The 19,255-nt window shown below is 38.6% G+C and overlaps 1 protein-coding gene across 1 annotated transcript in view; it reads left to right on the top strand.

Moving 5' to 3' along the window:
- Positions 1-19,255, top strand: part of PRKAR2A (protein kinase cAMP-dependent type II regulatory subunit alpha) — a 115,059-nt gene that overhangs the window by 93,525 nt on the left and 2,279 nt on the right. Inside the window, exon 9 of the mRNA XM_074197889.1 lies at positions 7,809-7,874. Within this exon, the coding sequence (XP_074053990.1) occupies positions 7,809-7,874 (66 nt within the window). The remainder of the gene's footprint in view (positions 1-7,808; positions 7,875-19,255) is intronic.

Below are 19,255 nucleotides of genomic sequence, written 5' to 3'. Positions count from 1 at the left end.
ACTTTCTCACACATTTTCTCATGATTCTCAAAACAATTCTGTAAAGTAGAGAAGTTTTCATTTTACAGATGAAGAAACGTAGGCAGCTATCTAGTAATTAATAGAGATCTTCTGGCTGCAGGTTCGGTTATCTTTGTACTCTATTAGTGTGTGTGTGTGTGTGTGTGTGTATGCGCTATCTCTACTCTTCAAAATTTTGTGACCTATGCTTTCACTAGTTTGGTTACTCCTTCCTCCAGCATAAATCTCAACTCCTCTATGACTTAATAAGAAGGTGGGTGAAAATTGCTTTGAGGAAAAAAAAAATCTTTTTTTTTTTTTAACACTTAGGTGTTGAATATTTAACACTCAATTGGTCTTGACCCAGCATACATCCAGTCTATCTCTAGATCTGTACTCTTCATCTGTTTTTTAAAAAATATTTTATTTATTTTTTACAACCCATGTAACAGTAGTTTTCAACAATCACTTTTGGAAAGTTTTGTTTCACATTTTTCTCCCTCCCTCCCCCTGACAGAAAGCAATCTAATATGGTCTGCATCTTAATAGGTAACTAAACTATATAGATTTTGCCCAGAAGAAGCTATCAAGTCATTTATCCAAAAAACATACCTTCAAAGCATGTATAAGCAGTATTTCTAGCAAGTTTTAACTCTTCTTTTCCCTTGTTGGTAAAATAAACTAGAGGGAGTCAGCGTTATACCATGAAAACAAGAAATACAAGAACAAATAGAAACTGATCTTATACCCTTTCTTTCACTTTCAGATTACTTCAAGCTTTATATGCCTCTTATCTGTGAAATATTTAAGGCCTGCACCCACAATTTAACTGTTGATTATGAACTCTCATCTTCTTTGTCTCCCTTCTATGTGTTAGTCTGCCATCCCCAAGCTAACTATAATTGTACTGAAGAAAAACATGCCTCATACCTCCCATTTACCAGATGTAGTAGACAGGAAAAAGTGAAAGGGAATAGTGCAGTAGAGAAGTAGTTGAATACTGAGGGGGAAAGATTATCCAGTATATCGATTTCAGGTGTATTATCAGCTCTGTAAATGAATGGGGAGCTTAAGGCCAGGACTAGAAAGGGGCTTAGGTTTAAAACCTCTCAGAATTTTAGTTAGGGAGCAGAGGATTAAAACAGGGGCAGCCTGCTTGGAAATATCGCTAATTGCTTTTGGTTAATTGAGCAACTTATTCCTTCAACTTATATAAGTGTCACACATGGTAAAATTGGTTATGTCAACATTCCTTCTACTTCTGAAAATTCCATTTTCAAAAGAACATGGGGGGTGGCTAGGTGGGGCAGTGGATAAAGCACTGGCCCTGGAGTCAGGAGTACCTGGGTTCAAATCTGGTCTCAAACACTTAATAATTACTTAGCTGTGTGGCCTTGGGCAAGCCACTTAACCCCATTTGCCTTGCAAAAACCTAAAAATAAATTAAAAAAAAGAACATGAGACCTCCTTAGTCTGACCTTCTTTGACTTTATTCTGTGATCCCTTTATTTCGTCCATTAGTGAATAAATGAAATTCATAGATAATTTCCTAACCCTTTAAGAACTATTAGAAATTGATTTGAAGGTTCATCTTTACCTTGTTTTGTTTTTTGGGGTTTTTTTTTTTGGTTTTGGTTTTTACAAGGCAGTGGGGTTCAGTGACTTGCCCTTAGTCATACAACTTAGGTAATTATTATGTGTCTAAGACCATATTTGAACTCAGCTCCTCCTGACTCCAGGACTAGTGCTATATCCACTGTGCCACCTAGCTGCCCCCTCCCCCGGTTATTTTTTTGCATAAATTTTATATTATTTTTCTAGTTCTGTGTATCTCTCTTGGTGGCAGTTATATAAATCAGAGGTTATTAGCCCAGGGCCTATGTACTTATTTTTTTCCTTGATTTAAGAAAATGAACTTTAATAAAGGCACATAAATTTTTTTATGCTTGAGTCAGAAAACCAACTTCACAATTCAAAGGGAGATATGATTAGATAATAAGATATATAAGTGAGTTGCAACTGTTTAATTTTGCCAATTTAAATGCACTCATTTAATAAGACAGTCAAAAAAGCTGATTCTGTCCTGTGCTACTCTGACAAAATGAATTTTCTAAGAGTAAGGATTGGGTGATGCTTAATTCTGTAATAGAAGGTCACTTCTTCAGTACTGGGTTATGTTTATTTTATATATATATATATATATAATTACATATATGTTCTGGTATATAATAATAGCTAGCATTTAATTAACACCTTAAGGTTTGCAAAGTGCTTTTATGTGTTATCTTATTTGATGAATAGACATGTAATGTGTAGATCAATAATTTCATTTATGTAGGGAAAATACCAGTGAGAAAATTCCCTTTATTAACTGTATATTAACTACACAGACCAGAAGTTGCTCTTCAACTCAAGCATACATTTCTAATTGAAGCCATTTGTTTTATATCACATTCATTTCAGAATTATCTATCGGTCTCTATTTGTGTGCCACCTGTATACCAGCACGCGTGCACACACACACACACACACACACACACAACTGCTTTCATACTCTTTTCACTTCAAGTTACCTGTAAAAGGAATGACTTGCCTTGGAAGGCAGTATTTTGCTCATCACTGGGCATTTTTCAGTAAAGACTGAGACTGAGTGATCCATTGTTGCCTATGATATAATAAGATTTCTTTGATATATGATATGTAAGTTCTCTCCAATTTGAAATTCCTAGATTATCGCATGCTATTTCTATAGAATATGGTATGTTGTGATGTTGCTCACATTCTTTGAATTTATAGGTCATAGATTATAGAGGGGGAATAAACAAATAAACCTGTATTTAGCTATGACAGCAGTTCCACTCTTGATCTGCCACTTACTATGTGTATAATAAAATCATGATCAACTCAGTTTACTTCCCTACCCATCAACTCTTTCTTCTGTAAAATTAAGAAGGGATTGGAATAAATTTCAAATGTACTATCTAATAATTCCATGATTTAGTGTATGGTAATTTTTTCCTTTCTGGGTGAAAAATTTTCCACACTGAATGAATGTACACTGACTGAATGGATTTCTTTCTAGTATAAATTATCTTATGATAAAGGATGTTTTGGCCTAAATCTTTCTTTGAATTTAAAAAGATTCTTTTCCAATATAAATTCTTTGATGTACAGCAAGGTTTTCTCTTTTTTCCTAAATGCTTTAATACAGTCTCAACATTTATAAAACTTTTGTCTTGTTTGGATATGTGATGTATAGTAAGATTTCATTTTAAAGGTTTTATGACATTCATGAGATTTATAGGACTTCTTCCATGATGAATTTTCTGATGATTATTAAGTGCTCCCCTCAGCTTAACAACTTTTCCAAATTCAAAATCAGGGTTTCCCTCAGATATTAATTTAAAAAAAAATTATTTAAAGCAATGAGGTTAAGTACTTGCTCAAGGTCACATAGCTAGGCAATTAAGTGTCTGAGACCAGATTTGAACTCAGGTGGTCTTTCTGACTCCAGGGGCAGTGTTCTATGCATTGCACCAACTAGCTACCCCCTCTGATAAGAATTTGTTTTTGTTTTTTAGGTTTTTGCAAGGCAAATGGGGTTAAGTGGCTTGCCTTAGGACTTCTCTCTCTGAACTTGTGTAAGGTAGCCCTTGTCCATGAAGACTTTGTCACATATATTACCTATAAATGGTTTTTCTCAAGTATGAGTTTTCTGATATGCAGCAAAGCTTCCTTTCTGTCTGAAGGTTTTTCAATCTTCATTTCATTTAGAGGATTTCTTCTTCAGTATGCCTTTTCCATTGTATAGTATGGTGTCCTCTCTCTCTCTCTCTCTCTGAAGACTTTTCCACATTCATTATATTTATGGGATTTCTCTCTAGTACACATTTTCTTTTTTTTTATTAGGTTTTGTTTTTTTTTTGCAAGGCAAATGGGGTTAAGTGGCTTGCCCAAGGACACACAACTAGGTAATTATCAAGTGTCTGAGACCGGATTTGAACCCAGGTACTCCTGACTCCAGGGCTGGTGCTTTATCCACTACGCCACCTAGCCACCCCTAGTACACATTTTCTAAAGATCAATAAGAGCAGATATGTCAACAAGGAGGGTATAAAGATGGTCATCAGAAAGGGAATGACTCCAGTAGAAAGGGGACCTGGGACTGATACTAGCACTGCAGTAGAAAGTCCGACGTGAACTGAGTTCTGAAGAAGACCAAGGAAACTCAAGAGGTGGAGGTGAAAGGAGAGTGCTTCTCTGTCCAAAGATTTTCTCATAATTATTGTATTCATAGTTTTCTCCAGTCTGAATTCTCTAGAGTATAGTAAGGACTGAGTAGAAGATGAATTTTTCCACATTAAGCGCTTTTATAGTATTTCTCTACAGTGTGAATTTTAAGATTTATTTCAAGGTATTTCCTCTTTCTGAATGCCTTTTTACATTCAGACATTTGTATGATTTTATTCCAGTGAGAATTCTTCATGTACCATAAGATAATCAGTTTTAATTGATTTTTTCTACATTGATTGCACTAACAGGAATTCTCTCTAGTCTGATTTCTCTCATGTCCATTAAGGCCCCAGTTACAGTTGGAATGCTTTTTCACCTTCATGACATTGATAGAATTTCTCTCCAGTCTGAATTCTCTGATAAGGCATTCCATCTGCCTGGAGGTGTCAACACATTCATTTGTGTTTATTGTGTATCTTCTTATGGATGATTCTTCCATGTAATTACTGCTCTCTAGAGATGAGTGTTTGGTTTCACAGTTTTCTGATAAAAGGGGACCTGGCAGACTTGTATTGTCCAAGGAACCCCCAAGAGGCAGTTCCTTACAGCCACTTATACCTCATCCTTAGCCTAGGCACCCTAAACCCTCACCCTCCCACAGTCTTATGTCCTGGTTACACACACATACACACATACACACACACACACACATGTACACACAAACACTCAACACATGGATGTACATACATACATACACACTTAGGCATACATGCTCCCCAGGGCTCTGAGACTGACTGGGGCAGGGACCTGGCCTCTAAGGGATAGGACAGAGTGGAGCCACCTCAGCCTCCATGTATTTATTTTTAAAAAATATTTTGACAATTGTATTTTAATATATAATTGGTTTCTTTGTAATCCTTTTATTTTATTTTGTGCATTTTAAAACATTGTGAGTATGGGTACAAAGGGATCCGTAACATTCACAAAGATTTGAACCCCCTGGTAGAAGATTTCCCATCATCTTGGAATCATCACTGTTCCTTGTGCTTCATGCACAGTGGTGCTCCATTCCACTCACGCATCACCACTTTTTAGCCATTCCTTAGTGATTATCTTTGTTTCCAGATCTTAACTGCCACAGAAAGTATTTCTGAGAGTATGTTGACTTTTTGACTTTGCCTTCTTGGGCATATGCATGCTCAGGTATGCATGCTCAGGAGTTGTATCTCTGTGAATTGGGTGGACATTCTGTCAATCTAACACAGTCACTAAGCAGTTACTTTGTTCAACTAGGACTTAGTTGGCATGTTAAATGCCAGAGATGAGAAAGGCAAAGACTATCCTCAAAGAGCAGATATATCAACAAGGAGGATATAAAGATGGTCATCAGAAAGTGAATGACTCCAGTAGAAAGGGGACCTGGGACTGATACTAGCACTGCAGTAGAAAGTCAGACGTGAACTGAGTTCTGAAGAAGACCAAGGAAACTCAAGAGGTGGAGGTGAAAGGAGAGTGCTTCTCCCACATCACCCCAAGCAGTTTGGCACTAACAAAGCAGTTATTCATTAAACCAAACTATTCCATTCCAGTTAAGAACTGAACAGAAAGATGACCAGTAGCCTACAGCTACCAGAAGAGAAATCTCACTAGAGAAACTGTTACAAATTCTGATTAAGGAAAAAAAGTCCTGAAGATATGGACAAAGGGACAAGTGTCACACCAGGGAATACAGTTTATTTCTAGCAAATTGGTTTGAAGCCTGCTGTCACTCTGAAACCAATGAACTGTGATTTTTGGCCTGTTGGAATAGACAGAGCCAGATCCCAAAGGTTTGGAGTTACTGGAGACAACAGAGCTACTATCTGCCTGTGCATTGCTAGGATTCTTAGCAATTCCAATGCAGGATGTATGTCAGGAGAGCCTTGCAATTTTTTTAAGTTTTTTTTTGCAAGGCAATGGGGTTAAGTGCACGAGGTCACACAGCTAGGCAGTTATTAAATGTCTTAAGACCAGATTTGAACTGGGGTCCTCCTGACTCCAGGATTGATGCTCTATCTACTGCACCACCTAGCTGCCCTGGGCCTTGTAGATCTTAAAACATATTGTGATCTCAATTTGAGTCCCCAATTTGAGATTATGCTAGGAGGAAGTGGAAATGGATTGAATCTGACATTGACATTTGACCATCAATAGAAGATGACAGAAACCAGGGATTGAAGTATAGGATCAGTTATTCCACCCCAAACATCAGGAAGTTTTAGCCTGCAGAGAAGACAGGAGGTGGGATGGAACTCTTGTATAAAGTCCTAATCCATGAAGAAATATTGTGAATTAAGAGAAGTCTAAGAGAAACCCAGAAGGACATACCCTCCAACAGCTATAAGCAATACTTTAGGGGGGAAATGTCTTGTTGACAAGAATTAGAATGGCTGGAAGAAATGAAACCAAAAAAGGAAAAGGACAAATGAGAGTAAACAGTTAACATTTATGAAGAAGAATCAAACAGTAGAAGTAGAAGAAGATATGACAGAAGAGAATCAAAAGATTTCAACTCTGAAAGAGGACATGAATTGTATGTAAATTCTAACAGCTGACCTTGGGGCTAGAATGCCTGGGGCTATTAGAAGATCCTTGGTCTGCCAGAACATCACTGACATAAGGAGGGGAAGGGAAGGAAATAAATTTTTATATGGGACCTGTTATGTGCTAAGCCCTAGGCTAAGTGCTTTTTGTAAATAGTTCATTTGATCCTCAACAACAGCCTTACATTCCTGTGATGGTTCCCATTTTACAATTGAGGGAACTGGGGCTAATTTCCAGGAGCAGCTAAACCAGAATATTTAATTCACGAGTATGGGTCCAGAGAGAATAATTTCAGATGCTGAGGAAAAGCTAGATTTTCATTGGCTAAAAATAGAATATCAGTTCCATTGGCAAAATGGGGCTAAGGGTTAGGGGCAAGGGAAGTAGTCAGAGTTTTTTACTTAGGCAAACATCAACTCTGAATTACAGGGATTTACAGAAAAGTGAGGAGAGTGTTTGCTAACCCCAGGGACTTGTAATTTGTTAGTCTTCCTAGTAACCTAAAGCAGCTCTTCTCTAAGCCCAGACTAGGTTATAATAGTGGTTTTCTCACTTACCCCAATGACTAAAGCTCTTTGATAGCTGGATCCTTGATGTGGTCTCTCCTAACTTCAATTCTTAACACCATTTTCATTTCTTTATATATGACCCTTTTGCTTTGTTTAATGAATTTTAGGGAAACAATGCTTTGTATACAATGACATGTGTTTGGACAGATACATATATATATTTGGATATATATATATATATATGTTAAATTTCCAAATTTAGGAGACTGGTAGTGAAATGGCTGCTCTTGAATAGCTCATGCCATTCAAACATAGATTGGTTGCTATCAGGTACAAAGAAGATCTTATTTAGGAAATCTTATGGAAATGTCATTAGTAGGATGTAGAGAACCTTATAAAGTATAAAATAAATTAGAATATGACTGTATACTACAGTGTAAAAACAAATATGATATTCTTTACTTTCTCTTCCCCATATTATAGGGTGAGAAAGCAGAGAGCTTTTTTATTGTGGAGTCTGGAGAAGTGAAAATCCTAATTAAAAGCAAGGTAAGTTTACATATAATTTTCTGGGAAAAAAACCCAAACACAGGGAAGTCTTCTATTTTGCTAGACAATGGTGGATCCAGTTTAGATGAGGTGGGAGGTTAGTAATATTCATGATTTCAATTATGCATTGTTTTCCAGAACTCTCAGTTTTATTAAGAGATATGAAAATGACATTTTTTCAGTGATCTTATTTTTACTATCCATATTTTGATCACTGATATATAAATATTATTTTTCTTTCTTGAATTGAAAAAGTTACCAATAGAAAAATTTAGACTTCAGATTTTTAATGTATCTGGATACTTAAAGATGTGCAAAGAGTTCATTCAAACAATTAAGTGTGTTAAATAATATTGGATTTTAATCACTAACATACAAATAAAGTTCCATGGCAGAGAAATACCCAAAAAGTTTTATGACAGCATTTCCATAATAGAGCTTATAATAGTGTTTACTTGTTCATTTCATGTTACATATTTTCTTTTTAAAAGGTTTTTCAAGCATTTTCTCTTTAAAATTTTTTATTCTGAATTTATAAACATGTCCTAAAATGAACATTTTTATATACATAGAACAGAAAAAGAAGACTAAACAGAAAACTACAAATCTGTATTGTGTATGTTTTTTTAAATATAATAAATTCATATATATGTTTTCCATGTATTTCCATGACAACCAAACTGGCATTTGTTGCGGGAAAACCGTACATTACATACACATTTTAGAGAATGAATTTAGAGAGCAACCTAGTAAAAGATTTATGATAATACAAGGCATACAAGGCAGAGAGAGAGAAGAATGTCTGTCAGTTAAGTGAATACTCTCTAAAAGCCAACATCATCTTTACTTCCAGAAGATTAAAAGCAAGGAAAGTCATGCCTACTAAGCACAAGGGAGCAAAGTTTCAAGTTTGAGTTTGTATCATTATACATTTTAGTTGGATACTGTGATGAGATAGACCATTGACATTGACAGGAATATATTATGAAATTCTTAACAAGGGACCTGGACAGGAATAAAACCCCAAACACAGGGAAGTTGACATACCTTGCTCAATTTACACCAAAATGGAGGTTAAAGATTTAATCACTCCCATCAAAAGAGGCATAACAGAGGGCCCTTCTTTCTTGTCCTTCTTGCTTTTCTTAACAGTTTCTGGTCTCTCTTGTCTGAAAACTTTTTCATCATCCTGTCCCCTGGAAGACCTTTCTTCTTCATCTTTCCCTCTTTGTATCCCTGTTTTTTGTTAAGATTCACCTCTAGCACTACCTTCTTATGAAGCCACTCTTTTTTTGGGGGGGCTTATTTATTTTATATTATAAATGTGTATGTTATTTCCTCTCTGAACCACTTCTGATGAGAATGAAGGCTCACTCATTCCCCCTCACCTTCCCTCATTCCACTTTATTGAAAAAGCTTTTTCTTGACTCTTATGTGAAATATCTTAGCCCCTTCTTCTCCTTTCTCTTTCTCCCAGTACTTTTCTTTATCACCTATTGACTCCATCTTTTTACTGTATCATACCATTATATTTGGCTCTTTCTAACTGCTCTTATAAATGAGAAAGTTCATATGATTATCAGTATCTTCTTCCCATGCAGGAATACAAGCAGTTCACCATCATTATGTCCCTCATAATTAGTCCTTCTTGGTCACCCCCTCTATGCTTCACCTGAGTCTTGCACTTGGTGATCAGACTTTCTGTTCAGCTCTGGTTGTTTCAATAGGAAAGTCTGAAAGTTCATCTTTTTCCCTGAAAGAGGATGTTCAGTTTTGCCTTCGTTGTAAACCAAGATCTTTTGCCTTCTGGAATATCATATTCCAAGCCCTATAAGCCATTAATGTACATGCTGCCAGATCCAGTGTAATCCTGACTATAGAGCCATGGTAGTTGAATTGCTTGTTTCTGGCAGCTTTTAGTATTTCCTCTTTGACTTGGGAGTTTGGGAATTTGGCTATAATATTCCTGAAAGTTTTTCTTTGGGGATCTCTTTCAGGAGGTGATCAGTGAATTCCCTCAGCTTCTAGGATCTCAGGGCAATTTTGCTGGATTATTTCTTTTATTTTAAGGGTTTTTTTTTTTTGCAAGGCAAACGGGGTTAAGTGGCTTGCCCAAGGCCACACATGCTAGGTAATTATTAAGTGTCTGAGACCGGATTTGAACCCAGGTACTCCTGACTCCAAGGCCGGTGTTTTATCCACTTACACCACCTAGCCACCCCTGGATTATTTCTTGAAAAATGAAGTCTAGGAGCAGCTAGGTGGCACAGTGGATAGAGCACCGGCCCTGGAGTCAGGAGTACCTGAGTTCAAATCCGGCCTCAGACACTTAATAATTACCTAGCTGTGTGGCCTTGGGCAAGCCACTTAATCCCCATTGCCTTGCATTTAAAAAAAAAAAAAAGCAAAGAAAAATGAAGTCTAAGCTTTTTTTTCCTGGTCGTGACTTTCAGGTAGCTCAATAATTTTTAAAGTCTCTCTCCTGGATATGTTTTTGAGGTTGGTTGTATTTCCAATAAGAGGATTCACATTTTCTTCTAATTTGGGGGTTTTTTTTGGAATAGTTTTATTTCTTCCTGATTTTTTGCAGTCATTGGCTTCCTTTAGTTCTGTTCTACATTTGAAGGAGTTATTTTCTTCAGAGAGCTTTTGTATCTCCTTTTCTCGCTGACCATTTCCCCTTTCTAAGGCATTCTTCTCATTTGCCTTTTATGTTGCTTTTTCCATTTGGCCTAAAGTGATTTTTAACATATTATTTTCTTTAGTATTTTTTTTTATTTATTTCACCAAGCTGCTGATTTGGTTTTCATGGTTTATCTGCATTGCTCTCATTTTTCCTCCCAATTTTTCCTCTACCTCCCTTAATTGCTTTTCAAAGTCTTTTTTGAGCTCATCCATAGTTTGAGCCCATTTTCTATTTCTTTTGGAGGTTTTGAATATAGAAGCTTTGATTTTGTCATCTTCTGAATCTTCCATGGGACCAAAGTAATTTTCTGTGGTCAGATTTTTCTTTTTCTTTTGTTTGTTCATTTCCTCAGCCTATGACTGATTTACCACACTTTCGAGGCTTGGGGGGGGGGTTGGGACACCCCACTGGGATTTTAACTTCTCCAAGGTGTTATGAGAGGCTCTGATTGCTCTCTTGCCTGTGTTCAGGCCCTCCTTTCTGCCCTGGAGCTGTGAGGAAGGTCCTTTCTCGGCTATGGTGGTATAGGAACCCAAATGGCAACCTGGATCTGAGTGTGGGCAAACAGCTGAGTCCAGCCCCAGGGAGAGCAGAGAGACCTCTGCAGTCTCCCCCGACCCCCTACCATATGTGGGCTGCGCTCTGGAGGTGCAGACTAGCTTCCCCAATTCCTGCTGCAAGCTCTCACCACAGGGCTGCTCTGAGGCTGGCTCTGTACTCACTCTGGTGTGTGGCGGAATTCTCTCACCACCCTTTCAAGCTGTTCCCAGTGATCCCTGGGCCAGGAGGTCTGGAAACTGCCCCCTCTGCCATTTGGCCCTGCTTGCTTGCAGCAATTTTTCCCCACCCCTGGTCCCAGTGAAACAGACCTTTCCTGTGAAACTTCTAATTTATCTTAGATTGGGAAATTATATCAGTCTTTCTGTGGGTTCTGCCCCTCTGAATTTTGGCTTGAGTCATAATTTGATGTCTTTCAGAGTTTTGGGGGGAACAAGTTTCTGGGAGTTCCTGCCTTCACACTGCCATCTTGGCTCTGCCCCGTGATTCTGAAGTCACTCTTACTTCTTTTCTGCTGCTTCTTACTTTACTTTATATGCATTCTGTGCGTTCCTATACATGGACATAGTTTCCCCAGGTATAACATCAACTCTCTGAGAGTATGAACTATTCTGTTTTTATTTTTGTGTTACTAGTGCTCATTGATTGATGAATTAGGAAAATTAGATTTTTGCTATCATTTAATGAGTTTCTGGTTTCTCTCCCTCTTGAGGTCACTCCATAAAAATAAATGAGAATATGCTGTTCACATGGTTTTAAGGAAAGAGGGAAAGCTTTTTAGAGCTAATAGATACACTTAATCACATAACATTTAACTTACAACAATTTCTTCATTTTACATACTCAAATGTGCTGGCCAGTCCCTGAAATACCTTTACTTTCAAAATACCCAACAAAATAATTACATTAAATGTCAAATTAATCAAGCTTGATTGGTAAATGAGTATAATTTCCTAGGGGAAAAAACCTAATAACCTTCTAAATAATTGAAGGTTTAACTCTTTAAGTGCTAACACTTTATTTGAGTCATTTCTTTTTTTCTTTCTCCCTTTACGTTTCCCTTTTTTCTATTGACTCCATTTTTATACCATATTTTATCTTCAAATTCAGCTTTCTCCTGTGCTTCAACTATAAAAGCTCCCCCTACCTTCTCTATTAACTGAGAAGGTTCATATGAGTATTATCAGTGTCATTTTTCTATGGAGGAATACATGCAGTTCATCAACATTAAGTCCCTCATATTTTCCTCTTCTCCTCCAATCTCTGTGCTTCACCTGAGTCCTGTATTTGAAGATCAAACCTTCTGTTCAGCTCTGGCCATTCTAACAGGAACATTTGAAATTCCCCTGGTTCATTGAAAGTTTGGCTGGGTAGTTGATTCTCAGTTGCATTCTAAGCTCTTTGCCTTCCAGTATATTGTATTCCAAGCCCTACGAGCTTCCAATGTAGTTGCCGCTAAGTCCTGTGAGATCCTGGCTGCAGCTCCATGATATTTGAATTGTGTCCTTCTGGCTGCTTGTAATATATTCTCTTTGACTTGGGAGTTCTGGAACTTGGCTATAATATTCCTAGGGGTTGTTTTTTTTTTGGATCTCTTTCTTGGGGGGGGATGGGTAGATTCTCTCCATTTCTATTTTGTCCTCTGCTTCTAGGATATCAGGGCAATTTTCCTGTAGTAATTCTTTGAAAATGATGTCAAGGCTCTTTTCCTGATCATGACTTTCAGATATTCCATTAATTTTTAAATTATCTTTCCTAAATCTGTTTTCCATATCAGTTGTTTTTTCAATGAGATGTTTCACATTTTCTTCTAATTTTTCATTTTTTTGGTTTTGAAGTATTGAGTTCTGATTTCTCATAAATTCATCAATTTCCCTGAGTTCTATTATTTGTCTGAAGGATTTATTTTCCTCAGAGAGTTTTCTTATCTCTTTTTCCATCTGGCCAATTTTGCTTTTTAAAGCATTCTTCTCCTCAACTGTTTGAACTGTTTTATCCATTTGACCTAAACTGGTTTTTAGCATACTATTTTCTTCAGCATTTTTTTGAATTTCCTTGACTAAGCTGCTGACTTCATTTTCATGTTTTTCCTGCATCTCTCTCATTTCTTTTCCCAGTTTTTCTTCTAACTCCCTCATTTGATTTTCAAAGTCTTTTTTGAGCTCTGTCATTGCCTGAGCCCAATTTCTGTTTTTCTTGGAGTCTTTAGATGCAGGAGCTTGTGCTTTCTCATTTTCAGACTGAGTATTTTGATCCTTCTTGGGCTCATTTGCAAAATATTTCTCAGTGGTGTTCCTCTTGTTTCTCTGCTTGCTCATTTTCCCAGCCTGAGCCTGGTTTTGCGGTGCTTCCTGAGCTTTTGGGATACTCCCACAAGGGTCTCAGTGTGTGAGGCTCTGTCCTCCCTCCTGGTCTGTGAATGACCATATGCACCCCACTCTGCCATGGGGCTGAGGTTGGGGGCCCCTGCTGTTCTATGGGGGGCCTAGACTGCAGTCAGGATCTGAATGTGGTCAGAGCTCCAGAGTCCTGTTCCAGGGGCAGAGGACAGAGCTTGGCAGTCTCTCTTCACTCCCCTCCCTAGGTTCAATGGGCTCATGCCCTGGGGGGCTCCTGCTTACTGGCTCTGCCTGCTTCTCTGTTTCCTCGATCTGGGCTGCAGTGGCCACGCTGCTGCTTGCTGTGTGACCTGAGGGCTGGGCTTCACGTGCTCACTCTGGCAGAGGTCCCCCGCTGTTCCCCCACTTTGTGCCTGGTGCCCCCTGGGGCATAGGTCAGCAAATTCCCCCACTGCTGTGAGCCCTGACTCTCATTGCCCTGGGGTTGCCTCCGGGAAGCTGAAATTCTTTGGCTCTAGCGGGCCACCCCTCTGGTGGGCCGCCCCTCCAACCCCAGGGAGCAGAGCCTTTCTGCTCTTTTCCAGGTTACCTTGAGTAGAAGAACTGCCTCCCTGGGTCCCTCTGTGGGTTCTGTCTCTTGAAAATTTAGTTAGAGTCCTTAGTTTTGAAGATTTATGAGAGGGCCTAAGACACAATCCGTTCTTGTTGCCATCTTGGCTCTGCCCCCTACCAGTCACTTTAAAAGTGTAATAGATATGCAGAGAAAATCTATACCATCATATCTACAAGTAAACTTGTAACCATGACTTAGTGACTAATCAGAAAGTTAAATTCTCTGACTTTTATGCCAGAGAAACTGGTAGTTAGTTAGGATCTCCACTTAAAATTTTTGTTTGTCCAACACAGGCACACATACACATTTATGGGCCCCAGGTTAAGAACCCTCTAATTAGAAATCTTCAAGCAGAGACTTGATGGGGTTATTGTAAAGGGGATTCATGATATGCTTAGGTGTTGGACTAGAGGACATTTGCTTTCTTTTCTAACTCTGACTTTGAGCATCTTTGACAGTTCTGTTTTCATCTAGGATCTTATACCAATTTCATGTCAAAGGGAGACCTCCACTATTTTAGACCTCTGTTTCCACCTAGGGCAACTATAGGACACCTTGTAGTAGAATGCAGGATCTGAATTAGGGATGACTCATCTTTCTGAGTTCAAATTCAATCTCAGACACTTTCAGGCTGTGTGACCCTGGGTAGGACACTTGTTTCCTCACCTGTATAATGAGCTGGAGGGGAAGGTGGCAAACTATTCCACTAACTCTACTTAAGAAAAACTCCAAGAATTGAATATGATTAAAATGACTGAAGACAAAAATAAAGTTATTGTTCGTCTTAGGAAAAATTTTTAAGTCCTTTTGTTCGATACTTACTGAGTGTCAAATATATCCATATATATTGTGTACACACACACACACACACACACACACAGAGTTTGCTATTTTAGACCCATTGGAATAGATATAACCTGAAAAAAAATGCCAGTGCCCCACCCTCAACTCTCAGTCTAGTATAGTAGGAAATTTAAAATATGTTTATAGTAATGATAATAAAAAGTAGAATGTGATCCATGGGGGCAGCTAGATGGCTCAGTAGATAGAGCACAAGCCCTGGAGTCAGGAGGACCTGAATTCAAATTCAGCCTCAGACTGGAATTGTGTATGACCTTGTGCAAGTTACTTAATCCCCATTGCTTTAAATAAATAAAAAAAAATTTTAAAAAGAATGTCATGCATGCCATTGGAAAATTATAAATGGACTATGAAATTTCAGGAGCAGGAATGATCACTTCCAACAAGGGAAATTTCCCTCAAAAAGTGGAATCTGAGCTTTAAAGGACAGGAGAAATTCAGATGGGGGGGGTGGACAGTTTAGAAAGGTATAAGCTGATACTTAAGAGTAAGGGGAGGGGGCTGGCTAGGTGGCGCAGTGGATAAAGCACCAGCCCTGGAGTCAGGAGTACCTGGGTTTAAATCCGGTCTCAGACACTTAATAATTACCTAGCTGTGTGACCTTGGTTAAGCCACTTTACCCCATTTGCCTTACAAAAAAAAAAACCTTAAAAAAAAGTCAGGGGAAGGGGCGACTAGGTGGCACAATGTATAGAGCACTGGCCCTGGAGTCAGGAGTACTGGAGTCAGGAGTACCTGAGTTCAAATCTGGCCTCAGACACTTAATAATAAAATTTTAAATTTCTTTAAGCAGCATTTTCATGGTGCCAAAAATAAAAGGCTGTTAACAGAGTCAGTGCTGTTATTAATCAACCATAAATTGTTACTAATTACCATTAGTAGAAAACCTCACAAAAAATAAAGCGAGAATAAAAGAAAAAGAAAATTGTTCTTCAGTGTTCAGATCCTATCAGTCCTGTCTTTGGGATGGATTGCATTCTTTTATCAGAAGTCTATCAGAAGTTGCTTCAGTATTTTTTCCCATAGTTGCCATTACTTATTGTACTTCCCTCCATCCATTCCTCCCCTCTCCCATCTATTATATTTTCTCTCAGGGCGGCTAGATGGTGCAATGTATAGAGCACTGGCCTTGGAGTCAGGAGTACCTGGGTTCAAATTCAGCCTCAGACACTTAACCTAGTCGTGTGGCCTTGGGCAAGCCACTTAACCCCATTGCCTTGCAAAAACCTAAAAAACAAAAACAAAACAATATATTTTCTCTCCCTTTTCATTTCATCCCTCCTTAAAAGTGTATTGTGAGGCACCTGAGTGGTACAGCATCAGAGTACCAGCTCTGGAGCCAGGAGGGCAAGTATGCTGTTTCTGACTACCCTCTTCCAAGATCTTCCCTTTTCTCTGTCACCTACACCACCCCCTCCCCATCACCCCTTTCTCCCATCCCCTTCCTCTCCTTTTTCCTCTGGAATAAGATAGATTTCTATACCCTACTAATTGTGTATATTGTTTCCTCTCTGAGCCAATTCTAATGAGAATGAAGGCACACACTAAGCCCTTCTTCTCCATTGCAGAAACTTTTTCTTGACTCTTTTAGCATAAAACATCAGCCCATTCTACCTTTCATTTCCCTTTCTCCCAGTACTTTCCTTTTTCACCCATGACTTCATCTTTATAATATATTATATTTGCATATTCAGAGCTCTCCTGTGTCTTTCTCTGTTAATTGAGATGGTTCATTTGAGTTATCAGTATCATTTTTCCATGCAAGAATACAAGAAGTTCAACATCATTAAATTCCTCATAATTAATCCTTTCCACCCACCCTCTTTATGCTTCACCTGAATCCTGTACTTGGAGATCAGACTTTCTGTTCAGCTCTGGTTATTTCAACAAGAAAGTTTGAAATTCCCCCTATTTCACTGAATGTCTGTTTTTTACCCTGAAAGAGTTCAGTTTTGCTGGGTAGTTGATTCTCAGTTGTAGTCCTGCTTTATGGAATATCATATTCTAAATCCTATGGGCCCTTAATGAAGATCCTGCTAAATTCTGCATAATTCTGACTATAGCGCCATGATATTTAAATTCTTTCTGGGTGCTTGTAATATTTTTCTCTTTGACTTAGTTCTGGAATTTGGCTATAATATTTCCTGGGAGCTATTTTTTGGGGATATCTTTCAGGAGGTGATTGATAGATTTACTCAATTTCTGTTTTACCCTCTCCTTCTAAGATATAGATCAATTTTCCTGTAGAAATTCTTTTAAAATGAAGTCTAGGCTCTTTTCCTGGTCATGACTTTCAACAATTTTTAAATTCTCTCTCCTGGATCTGTTTTCCTGGTCAGTTGTTTTTCTAATGAGATATTTCACATTTTCTTCTAATTTCTCATTCTTTTGGTTTTGTTTTATTGTTTCTTGATTTCTCACAAAGACATCAGTTTCCATTAGCTCTATTCTACATTTGAAGGAGTTATTTTCTTCAGAGAGCTTTTTTATCTCTTCTTTTTTATTAAAAAAAATTTTTTTAAGGGCAGCTAGGTGGTATAGTAGATAGAGCACTGGCCCTGGAATCAGGAGTATCTGAGTTCAAATCTAGCCTTAGACACTTAATAATTGCCTAGCTGTGTAACCTTGGGTTACACTCTTAACCTCCTTACTGCTGTAAATTTTTTTTTGTTTGTTTTTGCAAGGCAGTGGGGTTAAGTGGCTTGCTCAAGGCCACACAGCTAGGCAATTATTAAGTGTCTAAGGCCAGATTTGAACTCAGGTCCTCCTGACTCTAGGACCAGTGCTCTATCCACTGTGCCACTAACTGCTCCCTTATCTCTTTCCATCTGGCCTATTTTCCTTTTTAAGGCATTCGTCTCCTCATTAGCCTTTTGGACTGCTTTTTTTCATTTGACCTAAATTGATTTTTTTTTGTATCTCCTTAACCAAGCTGTTTATATGGATTTCATAATTTTCCTGCATTGCTCTCATTTCTCTTCCCATTTTCCTCTACCTTGCTTACTTGATTTTCATTTTTTTTTTTTTTGAGCTCTTCTATAGTCTGAGACCAATACCTATTTTTCTTGGAGGCTTTTGATACAGAAGCTTTCACTTTGATATCTTCTGAGTGTGTGTTTGGACCTTTCATGGAACCAAAGAACCAAAGTAATTATCTATGATCAGGTGTTTTTTTTTTTTCCCTGTTTACTTCCCTGGTTTAGAGGTGCGTCCCAAGCTTTTGATTGGTATTGGGAAACCCTGGCAAGGACCTCAGTTCCTTTAAGGTCTTAAAGAAAGGGGTGCTTTGGTTTGTGGGTGACCACAAGCTCTTTCCCCAGTCTTGGAGCTGTGAGGAATGTCCCTGTTCCGCTGTGGCAGTAGGGAGCCCCAGCCTGCAGCTTGGGTCTGGACAGAACAACAGAATCCTTCCCCAGGGATAGCAGAGAGACCTCAACAGTCTCCTCTGACCTCCCTTCCTTACCTTACCTGGACTTAGTGCTCTGGAAGCATGTGGGTGACTCTGTAGGTCTGCTTCTATTTCCAGGACAGGGGCTATGCTGAGGGCCACACTGACCTGGGCTTGGTGATCACTCTGGCAGAGGTTTCCCTCTGATCTTCCAAGTTGTGCTTGGTGTTCCCAGGTTTGGGAGGTCTGGAATCAGCTTCTGCAGTCCCAAGCCCAGTGCCCCGCAACCTAGAATGCTGGAGTTTGTTTGCTCCAGTGCAGTGTGACATCAACTGTGCTGCCTTCCCTTCCCCAACAAGTTCTTTCTCAGCAGTTCACTCCCTAAGCAGATTAATGAGTAAGGCAAGGTACTAGATAGATGTTCCCAAGTTTGGATCGCACCTAGGCCTGGGCATTTTTGTCTTTCATTTATGATCACCACTCATGATTCTAGCACCTCACTCACAATTCACAACAAATTCCCAACTGCTTCTCAAAAGTTAAATTCTTAACATAGACTTTGAAAATTTCTTTGTGACCCTTTGTAAAGAAGGAGTCCCTGATTTTGGTAAGATAAATTCAGTCTATGTTTTTGTATTTTTTTGGCCAAGCTTCAAATAGGCTCCACCCATAAAAAAATGTAGGCTATTTGTTAGCCTACAAAATTAATCTCAAAAACACCTTGTACAGGTGGTCCTAACTGCTGTCAGTAATTGATAAGCTGCCCAAAACAAACTCTTTAGGCTTCAGAGGATGGTCTGGTAAAGTTTCATGACAGCATGCGCGTGTGCGCACGCACACAGTAAAAGTGTGATTTCCTGTTTTAGAGTTACTCTGTAATCACAATGAATATACTATGAAAATGTTCATGTCTGGGACGGCTAGGTGGCGCAGTAG

The sequence above is a fragment of the Macrotis lagotis genome, chromosome 8, assembly GCF_037893015.1.
Source record: "Macrotis lagotis isolate mMagLag1 chromosome 8, bilby.v1.9.chrom.fasta, whole genome shotgun sequence".
In the NCBI taxonomy this organism is placed as follows: domain Eukaryota; kingdom Metazoa; phylum Chordata; class Mammalia; order Peramelemorphia; family Peramelidae; genus Macrotis; species Macrotis lagotis.
The sequence above is the reverse complement of the archived record's forward strand: the minus strand, read 5'-3'. Positions and strand labels throughout refer to the sequence as shown.